This window comes from Eutrigla gurnardus (assembly GCF_963514095.1).
Source record: "Eutrigla gurnardus genome assembly, chromosome: 12".
Lineage (NCBI taxonomy): Eukaryota > Metazoa > Chordata > Actinopteri > Perciformes > Triglidae > Eutrigla > Eutrigla gurnardus.
In genome coordinates, this window is record NC_139926.1 from 16,582,887 (window position 1) to 16,602,187 (window position 19,301).

At 43.7% G+C, this 19,301-nt stretch overlaps 2 protein-coding genes across 3 annotated transcripts; both read left to right on the forward strand.

Annotated features, from left to right (window-relative positions):
- Nucleotides 1-1,098: 1,098 nt before the first annotated feature.
- Nucleotides 1,099-11,184, forward strand: ifih1 (interferon induced with helicase C domain 1). Its single transcript, XM_084023632.1, has 16 exons — nt 1,099-1,731; nt 1,989-2,160; nt 2,351-2,449; nt 3,617-3,655; nt 5,454-5,671; nt 6,130-6,340; nt 7,253-7,470; nt 7,886-7,987; nt 8,080-8,203; nt 8,309-8,524; nt 8,981-9,237; nt 9,318-9,467; nt 9,560-9,721; nt 9,805-9,995; nt 10,087-10,180; nt 10,490-11,184. The coding sequence occupies exons 1-16, from the start codon at nt 1,297-1,299 to the stop codon at nt 10,685-10,687; spliced, it is 2,886 nt and encodes a 961-aa protein (XP_083879758.1). The 5' UTR covers nt 1,099-1,296; the 3' UTR covers nt 10,688-11,184.
- Nucleotides 11,185-11,516: 332 nt separating this feature from the next.
- On the forward strand, nt 11,517-19,281 carry fap (fibroblast activation protein, alpha). Of its 2 annotated transcripts, none has more exons than XM_084023765.1 (26): nt 11,517-11,669; nt 11,810-11,891; nt 12,384-12,473; nt 12,564-12,658; nt 12,763-12,837; nt 12,983-13,035; nt 13,141-13,213; nt 13,409-13,529; nt 13,630-13,784; nt 14,453-14,550; nt 14,649-14,778; nt 14,854-14,892; nt 14,978-15,076; nt 15,159-15,229; nt 15,366-15,419; nt 15,592-15,716; nt 15,869-15,919; nt 16,614-16,712; nt 17,119-17,188; nt 17,279-17,473; nt 17,646-17,700; nt 17,809-17,908; nt 18,318-18,376; nt 18,476-18,548; nt 18,687-18,760; nt 18,962-19,281. In XM_084023765.1, the coding sequence occupies exons 1-26, from the start codon at nt 11,667-11,669 to the stop codon at nt 19,061-19,063; spliced, it is 2,241 nt and encodes a 746-aa protein (XP_083879891.1). In that variant the 5' UTR covers nt 11,517-11,666; the 3' UTR covers nt 19,064-19,281. The 2 variants fall into 2 exon arrangements, with proteins under 2 accessions (XP_083879891.1, XP_083879890.1); XM_084023764.1 differs by having other exon boundaries at nt 11,652-11,680; nt 11,818-11,891.
- Nucleotides 19,282-19,301: the final 20 nt, after the last annotated feature.

Here is a 19,301-nt window from a genome sequence, read left to right on the forward strand (position 1 = left end):
AATACGGGACACTCATGTGAAGAAAACGGATATACACTTGAGGTGGATTTATGTGGACTTGAAATATATTCTTGATTATTGAACTAGATCTTAAGTTTTTAGTTTCTATTATAGGTATGTCTTGATTTGCAAAGGTTAGCCTACTAGTGATAAATGTAGTGGAGTAAGAACATTTCCCTCTCCATGGAATATTTCTACTCAAATAACTCAACACGGTACTTAAAGGCACTGTGATTTTTATCTCTCTGGCAAATGAGAGCTCTCCTCAGGTTGGAACGAGGCAGAGCTAAACTGGGAATAGCATGATGCAGGTCACTAATGGTACAACGGTAAAGCGGTCCCTTGTAGGTGCAACATGAGTGAGTCAATCAAAGGGTTTAATCAGCCACAATTAAAGACCTGTGTGGTCGGACAATGGGGTTTTAACTAAATGTACTTCTAATCACCTTTAAACAAAGTTCCCACCAGAATGTTATAATAATAATAATATCTACCTAATGCTGCCACCTAGTGGACGGTTTAATATAGACACGAATTGATTTCAGAATGGTCACAAATGTCTTACATGATCTAGAAAAGAAAATTAAGAAGTGAAGTGTGACTCATTGACATCGGTAGAGAAACGTGTACGTGTATGGCACGATATAGTTGGTAAATGTGTTCTCATCGAGGAATGACGAGCTATTCTGTCTAATTGGAAAAACATTACATTTCATTAAAAGCCCATATGTCCCAGTTATCTACTAATACTTGAACGCAGCATGGATTTGTGGATCTGTGTGGACGTTACGTAACGTGACGTAGTCTCCAAACTCCACACGAGACAAATCCTGTAAACTGATCCGCGCGTATGACGCTGTGCGCGCGCGCTCACACAAATGAACATGTATTGATATTTGTTTACATAGGAAGCTTTTCGAAGTCGAGAATGTCAGATCTGCGAATTTAAAAAATATGCACGTAAAATATGATTTGTTTTGTTTATTAAAATTCTCACGTGTGCATTTGTTAAAAAAAAAAAAAAAAAAACTGCGTCTTAAATTGAGTGGAGATTGGAACTCGCATTGTGCAGACGCCAAATTATGATCATTTGTAAATCTTGATCGTCATTTGTAGATCAAGGCTTGATATTTGGAGACATTTTTAAATCGTTTCACTTCTTCAGTTCGGGGTAAACGAAAGTGAAACTGTTCGTACGCTGAGTCACCGTCATTTCACGTCAGTTTCAGAAGTTGGAGCCCGTCTGTATACTGTATACTGTCTACTGCGTTATCGATAAGGTCGATCGGATTCGCAATGGATTCTGATAACGACGACGTGAATGTGCGTCTCATCGACGACTGCAGGCCGAGGTTGCGAGAGCGTATTGTGGTGGATCGGGTTCTGGATCACCTTCCCCTGATCGACATCGAGCAAAGGGACCGGATCAGAGAGAAGGTGAGGACCGATGGCAATTTAGCGGCCGCTGACCAACTCATTTCCGCCGTCGTGAAGAAGCCGCACGGCCCCGGCTGGTTCCAGGCGTTTGTCGACGCCTTGTCACATTCGGGATGTGGATCCGCGGCGGACTACATGCAGGGGTCTCCCCTGGACCCCGAGATGGAGGCGGAGAACGATTACTGCGTCAAGCTCATCTGGTTGCTCTCTCCCAGTCTTGTGGAGATGAAGACTGAAGTCGTGTGTCTGCACTGTTTCTCCACGGGCCTGCTCACCGCGGATGACAGTGAAATTGTAAGTACACTGTTGTGAAGGGGATCTGTCAAATCCACTGCCATTTATTTACGTGCAACTGATAAAAACTTAGATACTAATAAAAGTATCGCAATACCTTTAATGCAACTTTAGTGTGTGTAGTTTTTCCCAGTTGTCCCACTAATTGTATTTGCGGTGATTGGCCGCTAGATGGCAGACACATGTAGGGTAGTTCCAGTAATGTGTGATGGCGTTGAAGCGGTCTGTTCCAGTTACTATGGAGGCTCATGTTTTAGGTTAAAACTGCGACTGCGAGCCACGGAAGCAGGAGTGGAGCGCGTGAACTCCTGCGAAGTATCGTGAGAGGTCGCCCAGGGTGGTTTTCTGAATTCCTCGAGATTCTGCGTGTAACGGAACACCAGCACCTGTACGAGCTGACCGGAGGGTCACCTGACCGTGACAAGAAAGGTAACCAACTCCACTGCAGCACGCACGCACGCACACACACACACACACACACACACACACACACACACACACACACACACACAGGGAAAGCATCTGTGCTTGGTAGAGGCTATTCATTAAAAAAACATATTTAATACCTACTTACTAATGAAAATAACTGACAAAGTGCAATTAATTTATTTCTCCTTAGGATCTGATGAAGCTGCAGGAAGTGAAGCTCCAGCTGAAAGCTGTGACAGCCCACAGTTAATGGACACCAGTTCAACGAAGGAGCCTCAGGACGAAACAGGTCTTACAGCTCGATGTTGAGCAATCAGTGATAACAGCTGACAGCGGTCCATAGAGATCATTTCTATTTCATTTCCTACGCTCATCAAACATGAGTCACATTTGTCATCACTAAAACCAGAGTCTGCAGATTTGCTTGGAGTTTGTTGGAGAGGCAGCAGAAATCTCTATCTGGTCATTTGGGTGAACTGAGCCTTTAGCAGCTGCTTCTCCAACACAGTGAACAAGCCTAAGATTTATCTTCTGCCTTTCTAGTCTGTGATTTTAACATCAATTATGGCAATGAACAAGTTGCCAACTGTCCTAACTACAATAAATAGCAAATTAACTTTTAAAAAACATGTGAAAAAGCATCTGGACCAATCATATGTCAAAGAAGTATAGCCTTAAGGCTGGATTATGCTTCCGCGTCGACACAACGCAAGGGAGCTTGCGGACCCCTTACGTCCTTGCGGACCCCCCTTACGTCAACGCAAGGGCCTGACGTGTGCCTCCCAAAAATCCTAGACGCGCGCCGAGGCGACGCAACAGCAACGCAACACCAACGCAGCGGCATTGGCTGTGATTGGTCCGCTAACTACATCCGCTGGAGACCGCTATCCGGTTTCCACTCATAAACACCGCCATTTAAACTTTTAAAAGGCTACTTTTATTGTTTTCACCTCGTTTTATTGTTTGCACCTTCTCGCTTTTGCACAAATAAATAAAACACCAAGTTCTGAAAAATTGTGGACGTTTAAAGCCGGAAAGTAAACAAATACGCTATAACGAGGCTACGACGATATACGTCAAGAGTCTCGGTCGGTCGGTCAGTCTTTACAAAAACCATAGCGCCCTTTACCGGTGTGGCTTTGAATTGCATTTCGACACGTAAACCCAACGCAGAACCATCACGGTCTCCAAGCAACTGCGTGGCCGTTGCGTTGCCGTTGCGTTATCACTACGTGGAAGCATAATCAAGCCTTTAGCCAGGGGCAAACATCTCCAGAGGTCTATAATATTTTAGAAGGTTTAAAGAGTATTTTCAGTGTACCATTTAAATGTAATAAACTAAACTAAACTTATATAATTCTAAGTTACTAAAGAGATGCATTTCTCTGCGTTTTAATCTACAATTGTACTTTTTAATGTATAAGCCAATAAACCTGAACTTGATCTTTCTTTTCAGACCTGTATGGAGAAGGGAGTGCAGAGCCCTCAATGCCAGGTGGGGCTGATCTGCCATCACCACAAGTTCATACTGTTGTTGTATCAATGTATGGTAGTACTTCTGGTACTGGTCCCGGTAGACCACATGTAAAGCCCAAACTCCAGTCACAGCGAGGGGAAAACAATGTCTGCTGTACTGTGTAGATGCCCTATAGGATCATAAAGGTAGAATGTGCTTGGAACGTGTTTCAAAAGAATATGTTCCATGTGTGTACCTTGATGGACTATGTAGAGGTCAAAGAGGACGGAGCATATAGCCGGCGCTTCAAATGAGAACCACATGCTCGCTCCACATCGGTGCATTGTAAAGTAATGTAAAGGAAAAGCTTCATTCAAGTTACACCTCTAGACTTACATTAAGCTTCATTCGGTCCGATTGTTTGGAAAAGCTGCTGCCTTATCGTAACCTGCGCATATAAAGTGCCTTTTTTTTCTCCAATATTTTGTTTGCTCAACAAATAAATGCGTAAAAGCATAATCATCCAAGAGAAGAGGCACAAATGGAGAGGTGTGTGGACTAATGAGACGTGAAAATAATTACTTTTTTTTTTAAGATTAATATCTTTTATGTCCTTGGATACCGTTTGTCTCATTAATGTGAGTTACGCCATAAAACGGACTGGTTGGGTGAAGCTTGCGGTTTGAACAGGAAGGATTACATGTAAGTTTGTTCTGCCGGATTCTTTGGGACTCTCTGAAACACGCCTGTGGCCTTTCTGTTCTTATTGAAACGGGATTGTTGACTTTCCTGCTCTAATACGTTCAGCGTCATAGAACCGCTGGTTCAGGGGGCCACACAGGCCACTGTTTACCTCTTATTGTTTTTAAAGCTCTGTCCCGCCGGCGGCACAGACGTGTATCTGCTTTATGTAGTTCCACGAAACGGCACTTTAACCTCTGACATGCCGAGTCTGGGAGGGAAAATGAAAAAGCCGCACTGAGGGGGGTTAACACTCACATGGTGCATGGTGCCTTAGTCATAATGTACCTCCAGCCTAGACAGAGCAAATGAGTCATAGAGCCCACCAGCGACTGAAAGTCTGCCTGAAGCGGATCATAGTAAGTCTGCTGTCCTTGCAAGCAGGAAAAGGAGCCAAAATGACGCCAGAATAGACCTCAAGAACAAGGAAAATATTCCCGAAATATGATGTGATAGAATGATACGCTCCAAGCAGCTTGAGGAAATCCAACTCATCGATAAACACATGCAGATGTTAACTGTGCATCACATGATGTTTGATCATCTTTTTCGAAATCCGAGCCTGTATATAATTGGCTTACATCCCCTCCTTAAATGCGACTTCCTTTTCAGATTGTTACTGATGTTGTAAAACGGCCCCCGATTACAGAGATGTACTTAAACAATGACATCTGTTGGCCTGCTTTTGGCAGTTCTTTAAATCTTGGATTTTATGGTTTGGACTAAACAAATGTGGCAGGATAGTGCCTCTCGCTTTTTGGTGCAAAGTGTTCTTCCCTACAGTACCGAAGACGTGGTTTTTATAGGTGCTCAGTGTAGATAATTGTGGTTCAAAGTCAGCGGGTTAACAATGAAAGTGCAACGTCTGAATGCTTGGTGTTTTTAAATGTGGAACATATTCCACCAAATCAGCATCTGTGCATATAGCGTGTTTTGCATTTTTTAATGCAGCTTTAAGAAAACATTCCAGCCCAAGACCACAACCACCAACAATGACAAGCACAGTTGTTTCCTGCTAGTGATGTCTGTAATTGTGGGTTGCTGACATAGACGAGAAGTTTTTTTCGTCCGTCTGAAGCTCTGCTCTGCATTACAGATTCAGTGGCAGCAGCCGGAGGCCCAGGACAAAATGATATTGTTCTTCGAGATTATCAGGAGGACGTCGCTAGACCTGCCCTGGAGGGGAAAAACATCATCATATGCCTCCCGACAGGAAGTGGTAAAACCAGAGTTGCAGTTTATATTACCAAAAAACATCTGGACCACAGGAGGGCAGAGGGGCGTTCAGGAAAAGTGGTTGTTCTGGTGAACAAGGTACAACACCCCGAGTCTGCAGCGACTGACTTATGGCTTTGCACTATTATGTTGACCTACTTATGTGCTTTTTTTTTCAAATCCAAAGAAAACATTCGTTCTTCAGTCAATTTGCACATGTGGGTCAGCTCACCACAAATGACATGCCATAGGGTTTGGATATTCCACTGCACTTAGGTGCCGTTTGGAATCTGCTCTGCTCTGGAACAGACCACGTTTTAATCCATTTTTGGATTAAAGGTTTTCAAGCTGCAAAACTGTTTGGTTGAACTTTGAAGCCGCTTGAGAAATAGTGTTTGTGTGTGACTGAAACTTCCCATGGTGCTTCATTCTTCAAAGAAAGAACAGAATAATAATATGAATGCATAAGCTGGCACTCAAATCAACAGAAAGGATGCGCATATCTTCTTAAATTGCCATCCACCTGATAACGTGGAGTGTTCTCTGGTGTCCCGCAGGTTCCCCTCGTTGAGCAGCATTACTCCGCCGAGTTCCTGAGATTTTTGAAGCCCACGTACAAAGTGGAGAGAGTCAGCGGAGACTGCCAGCTGAAAATCTCTTTTACAGAGATCGTGAAGAAAAATGACGTCATCGTCTGCACAGCCCAGATCCTGGAGAATTTCTTGGAGAGGTCCAACAAAGGAGAGGATGAAGGGGTGAACTTGAGCGGTAGGATTATGATGAAAAGCTCATAGAATGTTAATAACTCCTCCTTGGATAATTTCCTTTGGTTTTAGTACAACTTGACCACCGCTCAAGAACAAACAGCATTTAAAATTGGGATACGGCCACGACAACTCCACATTAGGCTTCCTGAAACCTCTAGTTAAAATGTGCCCAGGCTTAAACCGCAGACACTGACAGGTTTTGGAATAGAAAGCCACCCGGAGGACTCCTAACATCTCCCCCGGTGATACCTGACAGGATCTTGTCAAAGTCTTCCGGCTCTGCTGTTCACTCTTGTTGGCACTCACCAGTCCAAGGTGGAATAGCCACCACAGTGGAACATATGCTGTTTGTTGAAACGCCTGAGAGCGTGTCCTTTTTTTTTCTTCTTTTTTTTCTTCTATCTCCTACCTTCCAGGCCACACGTCTGTTCAAGCCATCAGCGTGTCGCTGATCAAATTCACATGAGAGCTTCAATCACCCACAATACATCAAGCTGCCACTCCTCCGTACTCTTTTTTTCCCTCTGGGGACAAATTTGTATCACTCCGGTTAAACTTGTCTGCGTGAACGATCAGAATTCACCTCACTCGCACTTTTCCTCGGATAGAAAAACACAGACTGGGTTGAAGCTATTTTTTGAAGTCTTCTTAGAAAAAGTGCTGGTTTGTGTGGAGGATATGTTATAACCTGTCAGCCTCTATCTATATAAGAAACACAAATACGTGATTATAAATGGCATTGCTAGAGAAAATTGTAGTCCCTGCACTGTAATGTTACAGTGAGACACGCAGAAATGTAAATGTTTAAACAAAGTGAGCGAAGCAAAGAATCTAAAAAAAAACACCACATGTTACACTCCCTGTACTCTTTTTACAGCTCGACTTCTCTGTGTCATCCCATCTCTTCCTGTAGATCTGACTCTGATCGTAATAGACGAGTGTCACCACACTCAGAAAGGAGAGGTCTACAACCACATCATGATGCGCTACCTGATGCAGAAGAACAAGAACAGTAGGCTGAAGAAAGAGCAGAAGGGGACGGTCCCGCTCCCTCAGATCCTGGGCCTGACTGCCTCGCCGGGGGTCGGCGGAGCCACCATAATGAAGAAAGCTGAGGACCACATACTGCGCGTAACTACTACTCTCAGCTTCCTGTCCATGCCTCACAGTCTCGCTGTAATAAGCACCAGCGTCTCTGGCCACGCAGAAAATCACTCAAGGGATTATGAACCGGTTCAGGAAGCCGGTGCTTTAGATGAGTCCACACCTATAACACTTTTAGTTTCCTCCTCTTATATCTAAATCCCGTCCCAGTTACTCTTGCTTCCTCATGGACGGTCCTGTTCGTCCAGCCAAGCTGTTTCCAATGTTCCACACTTTCCTTACACACACACACACCAGCCGTGAAGTTCCCCACCGCCACAAAGGTCCAAAATTGAAAACAGCCTTTTGGCTCCGACTCTGTATCCGACATCCAGACATTCTGTAGAAAGACGGAGATGTTGTGAAATTTTTAACAACGCAAATATGTGTGTCCCCGTCGTAGATTTGTGCAAACTTGGATGCCTACAAAATCATGACAAGGGCCCTTGGGGAATACCAAAAGGAGCCAAAGAAAACCATTAAAACTGTCGAAGACAGAAAAGAGGTTTGTATAAAACCCTGATGGCTTACTGGCAGCTGTCTGATGCAGTCCGTCTCTGAGGAACTAAGGGCGTTCTATGTTTCTGTCCTTTCCAGGATCCCTTCGGTGATGTCATCAAGAACATCATGAACGCCATCCATACCCATGCCGAGCTGAGCCCCACCTGCGACCTCGGCTCTCAGAAATATGAACAGTGGGTTGTTCAAAAAGAGCGAAACGGTGAGCACCATTTGTATGCCCGTCTCCAGGGATACCAGCCCCTTGTCCAGCTTTCCTTTCTGATAACAAGCTCTCTTGGTCTCTTGGGACTTCATTTTTTTTTAGCCGCAACGGAGGAGGATCAGAAAGTGCGGGTTTGCTCTGAGCACCTTCGACAGTACAACGAGGGCCTGAATCTCAGCAACACCATTCGCATGCGCGACGCCTTCAGCTTCCTGAACAAATACCACGAGGAGGAGATAAAGAGGAAAACAACACCAGATGAGGAGCAGGTCATACAGATCACAGATTCTGAGAGATTCCTCTTCAATTTGTTTAAAGGTATTGAAAGCATTTTTGCTTAATAGTGAAACATTTTGGGAAATAAGCTTTAACACTTTCTTGCTGGGCTGAAAAGATCGACTCCACTCTCATATCTTGAAAAGTCTTGAGTCTGGATCAGGGTGATGCTATCCTGGATTGCTTTGAGATTCTGGGACAAAATCTGGCCGAGTTGTCTGATCCTGGATCTCAAAACATGGGATTTCAAAATCTGATTGAGATTAAACGGTTTGAACTACTGGGCCCTGGGAACCAAATGCGATAACAAGTGAGCTGAATGTGTGCTGGTAGAAGCATCCGGCTAGCTCGTCCCAGCATGTAGCAGCACAGAGGTGACCAACTCTTACCAACAATTCCCCAAAATTTCATCTCATGAACTGTTCCTTAAGCCTCTAAAATCCAAAAATTGATGAAAAGAAGTCACCGCAGTGCTATGAAATGTGAAATGTGTCGCAGAGAACAAGGAAGAGCTGCAGCGCCTCGCAGCGAAGCCGGAGTATGAAAACGACAGCCTGTCCAAACTGAGGAGTAAAGTCCTGCACGAGTTCAGCAGCCGGGAGAACGCCAGAGGGATCATTTTCACCAAAACGCGCCGCAGTGCCATCGCCCTGAGTCAGTGGATCCAGGAAAACCCCAAGTTCGCCGACATCGGCGTGAAAGCCTCGCACGTGATCGGAGGAGGAGACCAGAGCGTCGTCAAGCCGATGACCAATGTGAGCCCGGCGCGTTTTGCCTCCAACATGCTGCACACTTCCCATCCTAACCCCACCTTCTCCACGTGTGTGTTGATCAGGCGGAGCAAAGGGAAGTGCTGAACAAATTCCGCAAAGGTGAAGTCAACGTGCTGATCGCTACCACGGTGGCTGAGGAGGGTTTGGACATAGCGGAGTGCAATTTTGTCATCCGATACGGCCTTGTGACCAATGAGATCGCTATGATTCAGGTCAGTGATGAATCCATAGAATATAATGAATAAAGGCAGGATTGCACAGCATGTATTAAAGCGGCTGCTATGACTCTCGCTCCATGTTGCAGGCTCAAGGCCGAGGAAGAGCCGATGACAGCAGTTACACTCTAGTGGAGGTGAAAAACTCCGGGGTGGCCGAGAAGGAGTGCGTCAATGAGTACCGCATCGACATGATGAACAAAGCCATCAACAAGATCAGAGCTTTGGATCAAGCCGAGTATGACAAACGGGTACGTTCGGTCCAATAAGGTTCGTGACCCGAACTCCACGTTGCCGTCGGACTTCTCTGTGACGCTTCGCTTCTTTCCGGCAGATCTTGGGCTTTCAGATGCAGGCGATAATGGAGGAGAAGGTGAGGATGAAGACGAAGAAGCAGAAACACATGCAGGACGAGAAGGGCGACGTGAAGTTCAGCTGCCGGAGCTGCAGCGTTCACGTCTGCACCGGCGACGACATCCAGATCATCGAAAACATGCACAGAGTCAACGTATCGCCAGAGTTCAGGTACGGATGACACTGATGATGGGTACTACCCAGCATGCTTTGCATTATGCGTCCAAAAGCAGGTCAAATACTGACTTCTTTTGTTTTACAGTAATCTTTTCATTCGGAGAGAAAACCCTACCCTTGAAGAGCGACTTCTAGATTATGCGACCAATTTCTACATCGCATGCAAAGCCTGTGGGCAGGTAAATATATTTCAGAAAGTTTTTTAAGTGGGACTTTTGGGGAAATACACTCATTTGCTTTCTTGCCGAATATTAGATGAGAGGATTGATTGAGCCATCCACACTAAAATGATCCAGAGAATCACATGAGATTCAACCACAACCAGATGATTTCATGATTTTTTATTTTTATTTCAGGCCCGGATTGCCAAATTATTGTTTATTCCGTGAAATTATATTTCAGCTGAGAGCACAAACGCCATTTGTTGTTTTGTTGCTCTCTGGATGTAAAACTGCCACCATATGATTCCTCTTATGTTTCCGCCGCAGAGATGGGGGTCCATGATGCTCTACCGGGGGATCGATTGCCCCAGCCTCCACGTGAAAAACTTTGTGGTGACGTTCAACGGCAAGAAGATCAACAAATGCGCCAAGTGGAGCGAGCTCGCCGTCAAGTTTCCCGCCTTCGACTACAACGAGCACGCGAGCCGCGTGGTGGAGAGCTCGGAGGACGAAGACACCGAATAAATCGCGACTACGTAGACTCACGCAATACTAAAAAATAGGGGTTTCTGTCATATTCTCACCCCTGCAGTGGTCGCAATGCTTCCTTTGAGCGCTACAATGTCACGACAACCTCGTTTCCTGCAATATATGCATCTGTACGGTTGGTGTATGGGGCTCTTATGTTGAATTTACTGCATTAGTTGTGTGTGTATCACTGATGTAAAATGAACTTGGCGGGGAAACAAACATTTTCCTCTCAAAGCCCCGTGGTCTCGTGGGATCGGAGCCACTGAGGCTGCGATGGCCCCTCAGAGCCCACCTGTCAACAGCATGCAGACAAACAGGTGCTGCTGCTGGTTTTCCATTCAATCCAACTGTTGAGCCAGTCAGCTGCTATTTTTAGAACCATGTTTTAAGAGTTGTTTCCGCATACAGGTATGAGTGATCTGATTGTCTGGGCTTTGCGCCAACAAACAAATTGTATGGATCCCTTCAGTAATAAAAGTGAGTCCACTCTGGCTTTTTTATATGTTCTTAATAATGAATCCACACATTTAAGTGTTTTTGCCCAAAACTGTTATTATGTGTTGTTTTTTTCACAACTGGAAACTATCTAGCTGACTTGCTCGCATTTGTTGAGGGAATGTCCTGCGCCCTCGGTTTAAAAAAAAAAAAAAAAAAGCCACTTCCTAAATCCCAGCAAGTTGTGCGCTCTTGGAAAGTTGTGCAGGCAGACTTGAGGGAGGCATCTCCGCCTGTCTGCTCGGACTCCTCAGGAATGCAGCGGGAAGTGTGAGAAGCCTTGCTTCAACTAAAAGTAGGACGGAGCTCAGTTTTCTTACGTTGCCACATTGACTTTAAAGCCATTGTTACACTTCTTTTTTTTTTTTTTCTTTTGTGCTGTGAGAGCATGTTAACCAGGCTGCTTGTCCAAGAAGTCTAACCTTCACCTCATCGACCGTCGAGGATTATTAAAGACGCAGACGGGGACTCCTGCATCATGGTCAGTAGTGGGTTTATCAGCAGTGAGAATAAGTTACTTGAACGCAACATTAGTGGATGGGATCCTCGCTGCTCGGAGAGGATCGGACAACCAGGCGACTTTAGGGGAGAGGAGGGTAACTTTTGTGTCACCTTCCGCAGGGCTGCAGCAAGGTGCTGTGGGGGGTGACGGGGGCGGCTGTCATCATCACGTTGATAACCGTCTCGGCGGTTTATTACAGCAGTAAGTGGAAGCTCGGGCCTGACCTGTCTGTCTGCTCTCCTGTCTGTCCGTGCTGCCTGTTTGGGCAAAAACAACCACAGCAGTAGAACAGATCGGGAGTTGGGATGATGATCATTTACAGTTTAGGTGTTGGTGTTTTTCCCTCACACACCTGTGAAATGTGACAATGATGGTGTGATTTATGAGGCTCTCGTTGCGGATCAATCCAACAGCATGCTGGTGGAGGTTACAGCGCCCCCGCGTGGCGCACATTTCCTTTTCTCATTTCTGATCAACATTTTACTTTTCTTTGAGGTATAATTGTACTATACTTGAGTATTTTCATCTCACACTACTTTCTACCATGATACATGTATTTGATATATTGTTCTAGTTGCATTTAGGTTATTAATACAAACTCTAAATTGTGTTATTATCTATATCTGCATCACTAATAATTCCATAATATATTTCCGAGTTATTTTCATCTAATGCAGCAGGTCATCATTTCAGAATCCGATGGTCCCAAAAAGCCGTTCACCCTGGAAGATTACTTCAACGACACCATCAGGTGGAAATCCTACAATTTGTATTGGATATCAGGTAATCGCCGCGGGTCAAATCACCTCTATTACACCAATTATTCTTTTAGATAATACAATCATGCATATGTATTGTCTTTCATTTCTGCAGCAAAGGAGTATCTGCATAAAGCAAGGGATGGGAACATCTTCTTCCACAATGCTGAAACAAATGAGAAGTCGATCTATTTGAGCAATTCCACCTTTGTAATATACTTTGTGTTTTTTTCAAATATGAACATTTTCTGACAACAAAGCACAACAATAACTGAATAATACTAAGTGTGTTCATACAATCATTTTCGCTGTAGGCTCAAGTGGATGCCACAGATTACTTGTTGTCAGGTGACCATAAATACATCGCTTTCGAAAGCAATTACACAAAGGTGAGAAACGGTTCCACGCTGAGCTTTGCATGCGTGTTTTTGCAATAGTTCAACTCTACCAGAAGTTCACTGTTACTGTACCTTAAGTTTGATCATCATTAAAAAAAAAGTCTGAAACTTACGTTGTGTGTTTGTCCTCCAACAGAAATGGAGACATTCGTTCACGGCGTCTTACTCCATCTACGAAAGGGAGAGTTCGTAAGTTGTGTTTTATTGCGATCATTTATCGTTGACAGTCACCATCAGACTCATAGGCAGTGATTTATTTGGTATCACCTAAATGATATGAATCTTTCTTTCCAGAACCTTTGTGACGTCTGTGAATCTTCCAACTGTTGTGCAGTACTTCACCTTCGCCCCGACGGGAAACAAATATGTATGTATCTTCAGTTGAAGAATAATATTACAGCTGCTTCGTCATCACTGGCCAAATATGTTGTTAGTATGTGAAGTAACATGGGGCTCCACAGTAAACATCAGGTTCTGCAAGACTGTTGTAGGAAATGTATTTGATGACGTAAAGAGGATGGATTTTCTTTTGGAATTAAAATCAAAACGTTTTGTTTTGCAGGCTTACGTCTCAGACTTCAATGTTTTCTTCAGATCTAATGTCAGTGATGAAGCGGTACAAGTAACCCACAATGGGGAAAAGAATCGGATCCTTAACGGCGTCCCTGACTGGGTATATGAGGGTAAGTAACATTCACTTTTCCTCAGGTGTGCACCGGCGTCTCTGCATGGAAGATGCTAACCGATTTTTTATTTATTTTTTTGTTCTAACAACAATTTCAGAGGAAGTGTTTGCATCAAACGGGGCAATATGGTGGTCGTCAACTGGAAAATACTTGACTTATGCCGAGTTTAATGATACCAACGTTCACAAAGTGGAGTTCTCTTGGTACGGAGCTGAGCAGTATCCTGAGACGGTGGCCGTCCCATACCCAAAGGTGGGATTCTAATGCTGCCCTGATCAATATTTACAGTATTCACCACCCTTTCCTATTTTGTTGCATTACAACCTGGAATTAATGTAATGGACCTTCACAAAACAGTCAGAATTGATGAGGTGAAATAAAACAAAAAGACATTTGGAATTTCTCACATGCCTTTGGTGAACTCCCAAACACTGTGGAACTTTCCAGCTCCTTCTGGGTCTCTTTGTTTTCTCTCTGATGAATCTGGTCCGGGAGTGTCGGTATCTTGGCAGGTTTGCTGTGGTGCCAGATTCTTTCCGTTTTGTAATAATGGCTTTAATGATGCTCAGTCACATCATGTGACAGGTCATGTGACACTAAGATTACACACAAGTGGACTTTATACAGCAAAGGTGAATACATATCCACACAGCACTTTTTTTGTTTTTTAGTTGTTATTACTATTTAGGGCCATTATATAAAATCCAAATAAACATCTATTTTAATTGTTGTAATGCAACAAAATAGAAGCAGAGTGGAGGTTTCTGGCATGACTTCACGTGCTTCCAAGAGAAGGAAAGAGAAGGGATGACTCTGAGGAAGGCCACAAGCCGAATGGGCAATTCTCTGTCCATAATTTATAAATGTCACACTCATATAATTATGTATCAAGAATGTTCCATGTGATTGTGTTCGTGCAGGCCGGGTCTTCCCTTACCACGGTCAAACTGTTTGTGATCGATACCACAAATCCGTCCCTCCGCACACAGCTGCCAGCCCCCGCTTCTGTCGCTCTTGGGTCTGTATATTCTTCAGCTTAAAAGCCAAGTGCGTTGAAAACGGAAGCAAAATAGGATGTCTGCCTTACCTTGTCACTTTCTGTTGCTTTTTGCTCAGCGATCACATATTGTGCTCAGTGACCTGGGTTACGGACGAACGCGTCGCTGTGCAGTGGGTCACGAGGAAACAGAATTACGTGGTCGTGCAGATCTACGACTTTGATGGGAGCAGCTGGCAAGAGAAACAGGTAGCTGTCACGACCAGTGTGTTCACGGCCGTGTGAGGAAAACGCTAATTATCTGCAATAAATGTCTTTCTCTAGAAATTTGAGCAAACAAGCCGGACTGGATGGGTCGGACACGTACGTTTCCAAAAAGTTTCCATTAACTGTGAATTTGATTCAGTGTATTACGGTAAATTAACTTTGTTTTATATTTTCTTTATAGTATATGCCCTTACCTCTTTTCTTTGCTGATGATAACATCAGTTTCTACAAATTGATGAGTGACTCTCAGGGCTACAAACATATTCATTATGTGAAAAATGTAAGTATATTTCAGTTCTACTTATATACCATGCAGTAGCTTTAATCATGTATTTGATGTTGAATTCATTTATTCTGTTAAGGGCACAGCAACACCTATAACCTCCGGGAAGTGGGAAGTCATCTACATATCCAAATTAACAAAAGATGCCATGTGAGTGACGATGTCGTACATTTCTGGCAAAACCAAAGAATATATAATGTGTGTGTGTGTGTGTGTGTGTGTGTGTGTGTGTGTGTGTGTGTGTGTGTGTGTGTAAATGTAACACGTGTGACATTCTTTTCTTCAGATATTTTGTGAGTAATGAATACCAAGGGATACCTGTGAAGAGAAACGTTTACAAGTAAGGAATTCTTTTTATCACTCTGGTGTATTCTTGCACCTTTTATAGGCTGAAGTTCATTGTGACGCTATGAACAATAGAAATACTGTAACGTTACTATACTATACGTACTATAATGTTAGGATGGACTGGCGTGGCCTGATTGTCGTAACTGACGCGTGTTGTTTATCAGGATCACGATTGGAAGCAGCCATTCTGCTCCTCAGTGTCTCACCTGCGGCCTGCGTGAGGACAGGTGTCAGTACAACTCCGCTTACTTCAGCTTTGACGCCTCGTACTACCGGCTGGACTGCTACGGTCAGTTACCCACCCACAGTTTCACTTAAGCAATAACCCATCGATGCGTCGCCGCTCCACGTGGTGGGGAGCGTCTGTGAACAATAAGACTTCTAAAGCCATGCAGACGACTTGATGTTTTATCCTACTGTTTCTACTTTTGTCTTCACCAGGACCTGGGTTGCCCCTCTACACACTCGTGGACAACAGGGGCTCAGCTGGAGGTCCGTTGGGGTTCACTTATTGTAGTCATTTTGCAATGAATTCATGTTATCATCTCACTTTGTGTGTGGTATGTGTGTGTATATACACTATATTGCCAAAAGTATTCACTCAACCATCCAAATAATTGAAATCAGGTGTTCCAATCACTTCCATGGCCACAGGTGTATAAAAGCAAGCACCTCGGCATGCAGACTGTTTCTACAAACCTTTGTGAAAGAATGGGTCGCTCTCAGGAGCTTAGTGAATTCTAGCGTGGTACTACGCTGATAGGATGCCACCTGTGCAACAAGTCCGGTCGGGAAACAAAGTGGAAGCGATTGGGAACGACAGCAACTCAGCCAAGAAGTGGTAGGCCACGTAAAATGATGGAGCGGGGTCAGCGGACTTCAGATTAGCACAGTGTGTAGAGAGCTCCATGGAATGGGTTTCCATGGGCGAGCAGCGGCATCCAAGCAATACATGAAGCTGTTTTAGCTGCAAAGGGTGGAGCGACGTCATATTAAACCCTATGGATTAAGAATGTCTTGTCTTTTATCGCGCCAAACAAATGTCATGCATGAATTAATTTCACCTGGGTAATTAGGATACATTATGTTATTGCACCTGTCAGAAGTGACTACTGATGCATTTAAATAGGAATAACCTGAGGTTTTTGGGCATCAGTAATGTTATCCTTTCTTTTCTTTTTTTCAGAGCTCAACGTTCTTGAAGAGAACAAGGCTCTGGAAACAATTCTGATGGAATTCCAAATGCCAACAATGCAATATGGCACACTGAAGGTTGCAGGACATGGTGAGCCAATCCAGTACCTGTTTATGGATCCAGAGTAACTGGTTTGGGCTCAGATAGGAATCAGCAGGCAGAGTTCAAACGTTCTCCCTTTTCACCAAGCCCTGTTCCCCAGACTTGAGTGTCTTTGTGTCGGCCTAATTATTAATTTCAGTCCAATGTTTCTCTTTATTTGATACATTATCAATTCAGGTGTATTTGAGACACGAGCTTGTTTAGTTTTGTTGGTTTTTATGGGTTTGTAGGATTTTTGTGGTTGTTCTGCCTGGGATGTTGGATAGTAAAGCTCAATTTATATTTATCAACCTGGTTCTTCATCATCCCTTTTGAAGTGTTCCAGTGCAAAATCACCTCATATGGCCTTTGCATGTAATTGGCAGCACTACATGTCTATTGTTTTTGCCAACAGATCTTTGGTATGAAATGATGTTACCACTTAATTTCAAAAAGTCAAAGAAATATCCTCTTCTTATTGACGTGTAAGTAAACAACTCAACATGATTCAGTGAGCATTGGTCAACATTTCATGACATCTGCTGTCGCTGACCTGTGACCTGTGACCCGTGCAGGTATGGCGGCCCCTGCAGTCAGCAGGTGAACTATCGCTTCAAACTGAACTGGGGCACGTACCTCTCCAGCTCACACGAGATCATCGTCGCCAGCTTCGACGGAAGGGGAAGCGGTTACCAAGGTGATGAAATAATGCATTCGATCTACAGGCGCCTTGGGACGTTCGAAGTGGAGGATCAGATAGCAGCTGTGAGGTAAAGTGTGTCCGAACGTTCATTCACTTGTGGTCTCATTTGTTGGCTTTACCCCTCATTATGTTAAGCAAAGTATTATAACATTCATAATAACCGTTAATGTCTGGTTTAGTGGACAGCCCATGTAAATAATATTGTTTTTGTGAGCTAATCAATGATTTGTGTGCTATAGGAAATTCATCGACATGGGTTTTATCGACAAAGACAGAATAGCAATATGGGGCTGGGTAAGTTGTTCTCTGCATTTTCTCACATGCGTCTCTTGTTATTATATATTATATATATATATATTAAATGTTTTGGCGTTCACTAAATCCATCTATTCTGAACTTCAGTCATACGGTGGCTACGTCACCTCAATGGCCTTGGGTGCTGGAACTGGACTCTTCAAGTGTGGAATAGCGGTTGCCCCAGTGGCCAAGTGGGAATATTATGGTTGGTGTATATACATACTGTAATATGTAATTCTACAGTGTATTCTGAAAGCACTATACTCCATGTTTGACACCATTTCAGCAGGCTACAGAGGTGGAGTATTCTTTCCAGCTCCCCCACACCCTTCTCCAACTCTTCACCCCAATAAACACTGCATTACATTACATCACTTGAGGCATTTTATCAGAATTCCTTCATCTGGAGCCACAAAAGATTTATTTTTCTCATATTCAGCAGTGCTCCTCAAGACCTATCAACAGACTTTGATGTGTGAAATCAGTGGAGTTCCCCTCGAAGGATTCAAATCTCCACACAGATCTTGCCCACGCCCTGAAAACCTCTTTCCTCCTGTTGAATAAGTGTCATTTATATACTATGTATGGCGTGATTGTGGCGTTTTCTTTTACAGATGCAGTGTACACTGAACGCTACATGGGCACTCCCACAGAGAATTGGGACTCTTATAAAGTACATTTGACAAATTCAGCTCTATAACCATTTCAAACTGCACATTTCTAACCCGAGACAAACGGTTATGAACAGCGACGTTTATGTTTTATTCAACAGAATTCTACGGTGACGGCCAGAGCAAAGAACTTCCAAACAGTGGACTATCTGTTGGTTCACGGCACGGCAGATGGTACGTTCTTCTAGTCAGTTCCTTGCACTATTTCTCATCAGTGTACCAGGTAACGCAGTATAGCCTTGCACACATGGACCCTGTTTGCCTTGAGTCTTGATGTTCAGTCACGTAGTGAAAGCACTGTCCTTCCTGTAGACAATGTCCATTTCCAGCAATCAGCGCAGATCTCCAAAGCTCTGGTGGACAAGCAAGTGGACTTTGAGGCGATGGTAAATATTGGCTGAGAGAAGTGGGTCTAATATTGGCCCTGGATGTTTAATGAAAGTTTCAAATGGGTGGGGGGGCTGCCATGTGTTATTATCCACTGTCTAAAATATGCACCGTTTGATTTAAAATGGGTTTAATTTTGATAATGTTACATGGAATTAAGAAATGTTGAAGCACTAATCTGATTTTGGTGTTGATTTCAGTGGTACACTGACCGGGACCACAATCTCGGAGGATCAGCCTACCACCACATATACACCCACATGAGCCACTTCCTGCAGAAATGCCTCGTTTATCCCAAATAGATGTGAAGAATGATAAAGCTTTTTTTTTTCTTTTTATCTATATTTTTTCTGCTGAAGTGCCAGGTTGAACTTTATAGTCTACAATTTGTTCTCTATGCAATGGCTGTTCGATGGCTCGCACCAAATGAGCATTTGTATTTTATGTGGGTTTAAGGATCCCTTTGTCAAAATATCTGACATTCTAAACATATCATAAGCCATTGCATGCATTTATGTTTGACATTTTTTTCATGTGAAT

Coding starts and splice junctions, on each gene's coding strand:
- fap (XM_084023764.1), top strand. Junction 15,077..15,158: donor ATATTCATTATGTGAAAAAT/GTAAGTATATTT, acceptor TATTCTGTTAAG/GGCACAGCAACACCTATAAC. Junction 17,189..17,278: donor TATCCTCTTCTTATTGACGT/GTAAGTAAACAA, acceptor TGACCCGTGCAG/GTATGGCGGCCCCTGCAGTC.
- ifih1 (XM_084023632.1), top strand. CDS start 1,297: ATGGATTCTGATAACGACGACGTGAATGTGCGTCTCATCGACGACTGC. Junction 9,468..9,559: donor ATGAGATCGCTATGATTCAG/GTCAGTGATGAA, acceptor TCCATGTTGCAG/GCTCAAGGCCGAGGAAGAGC. Junction 10,181..10,489: donor CATGCAAAGCCTGTGGGCAG/GTAAATATATTT, acceptor TTTCCGCCGCAG/AGATGGGGGTCCATGATGCT.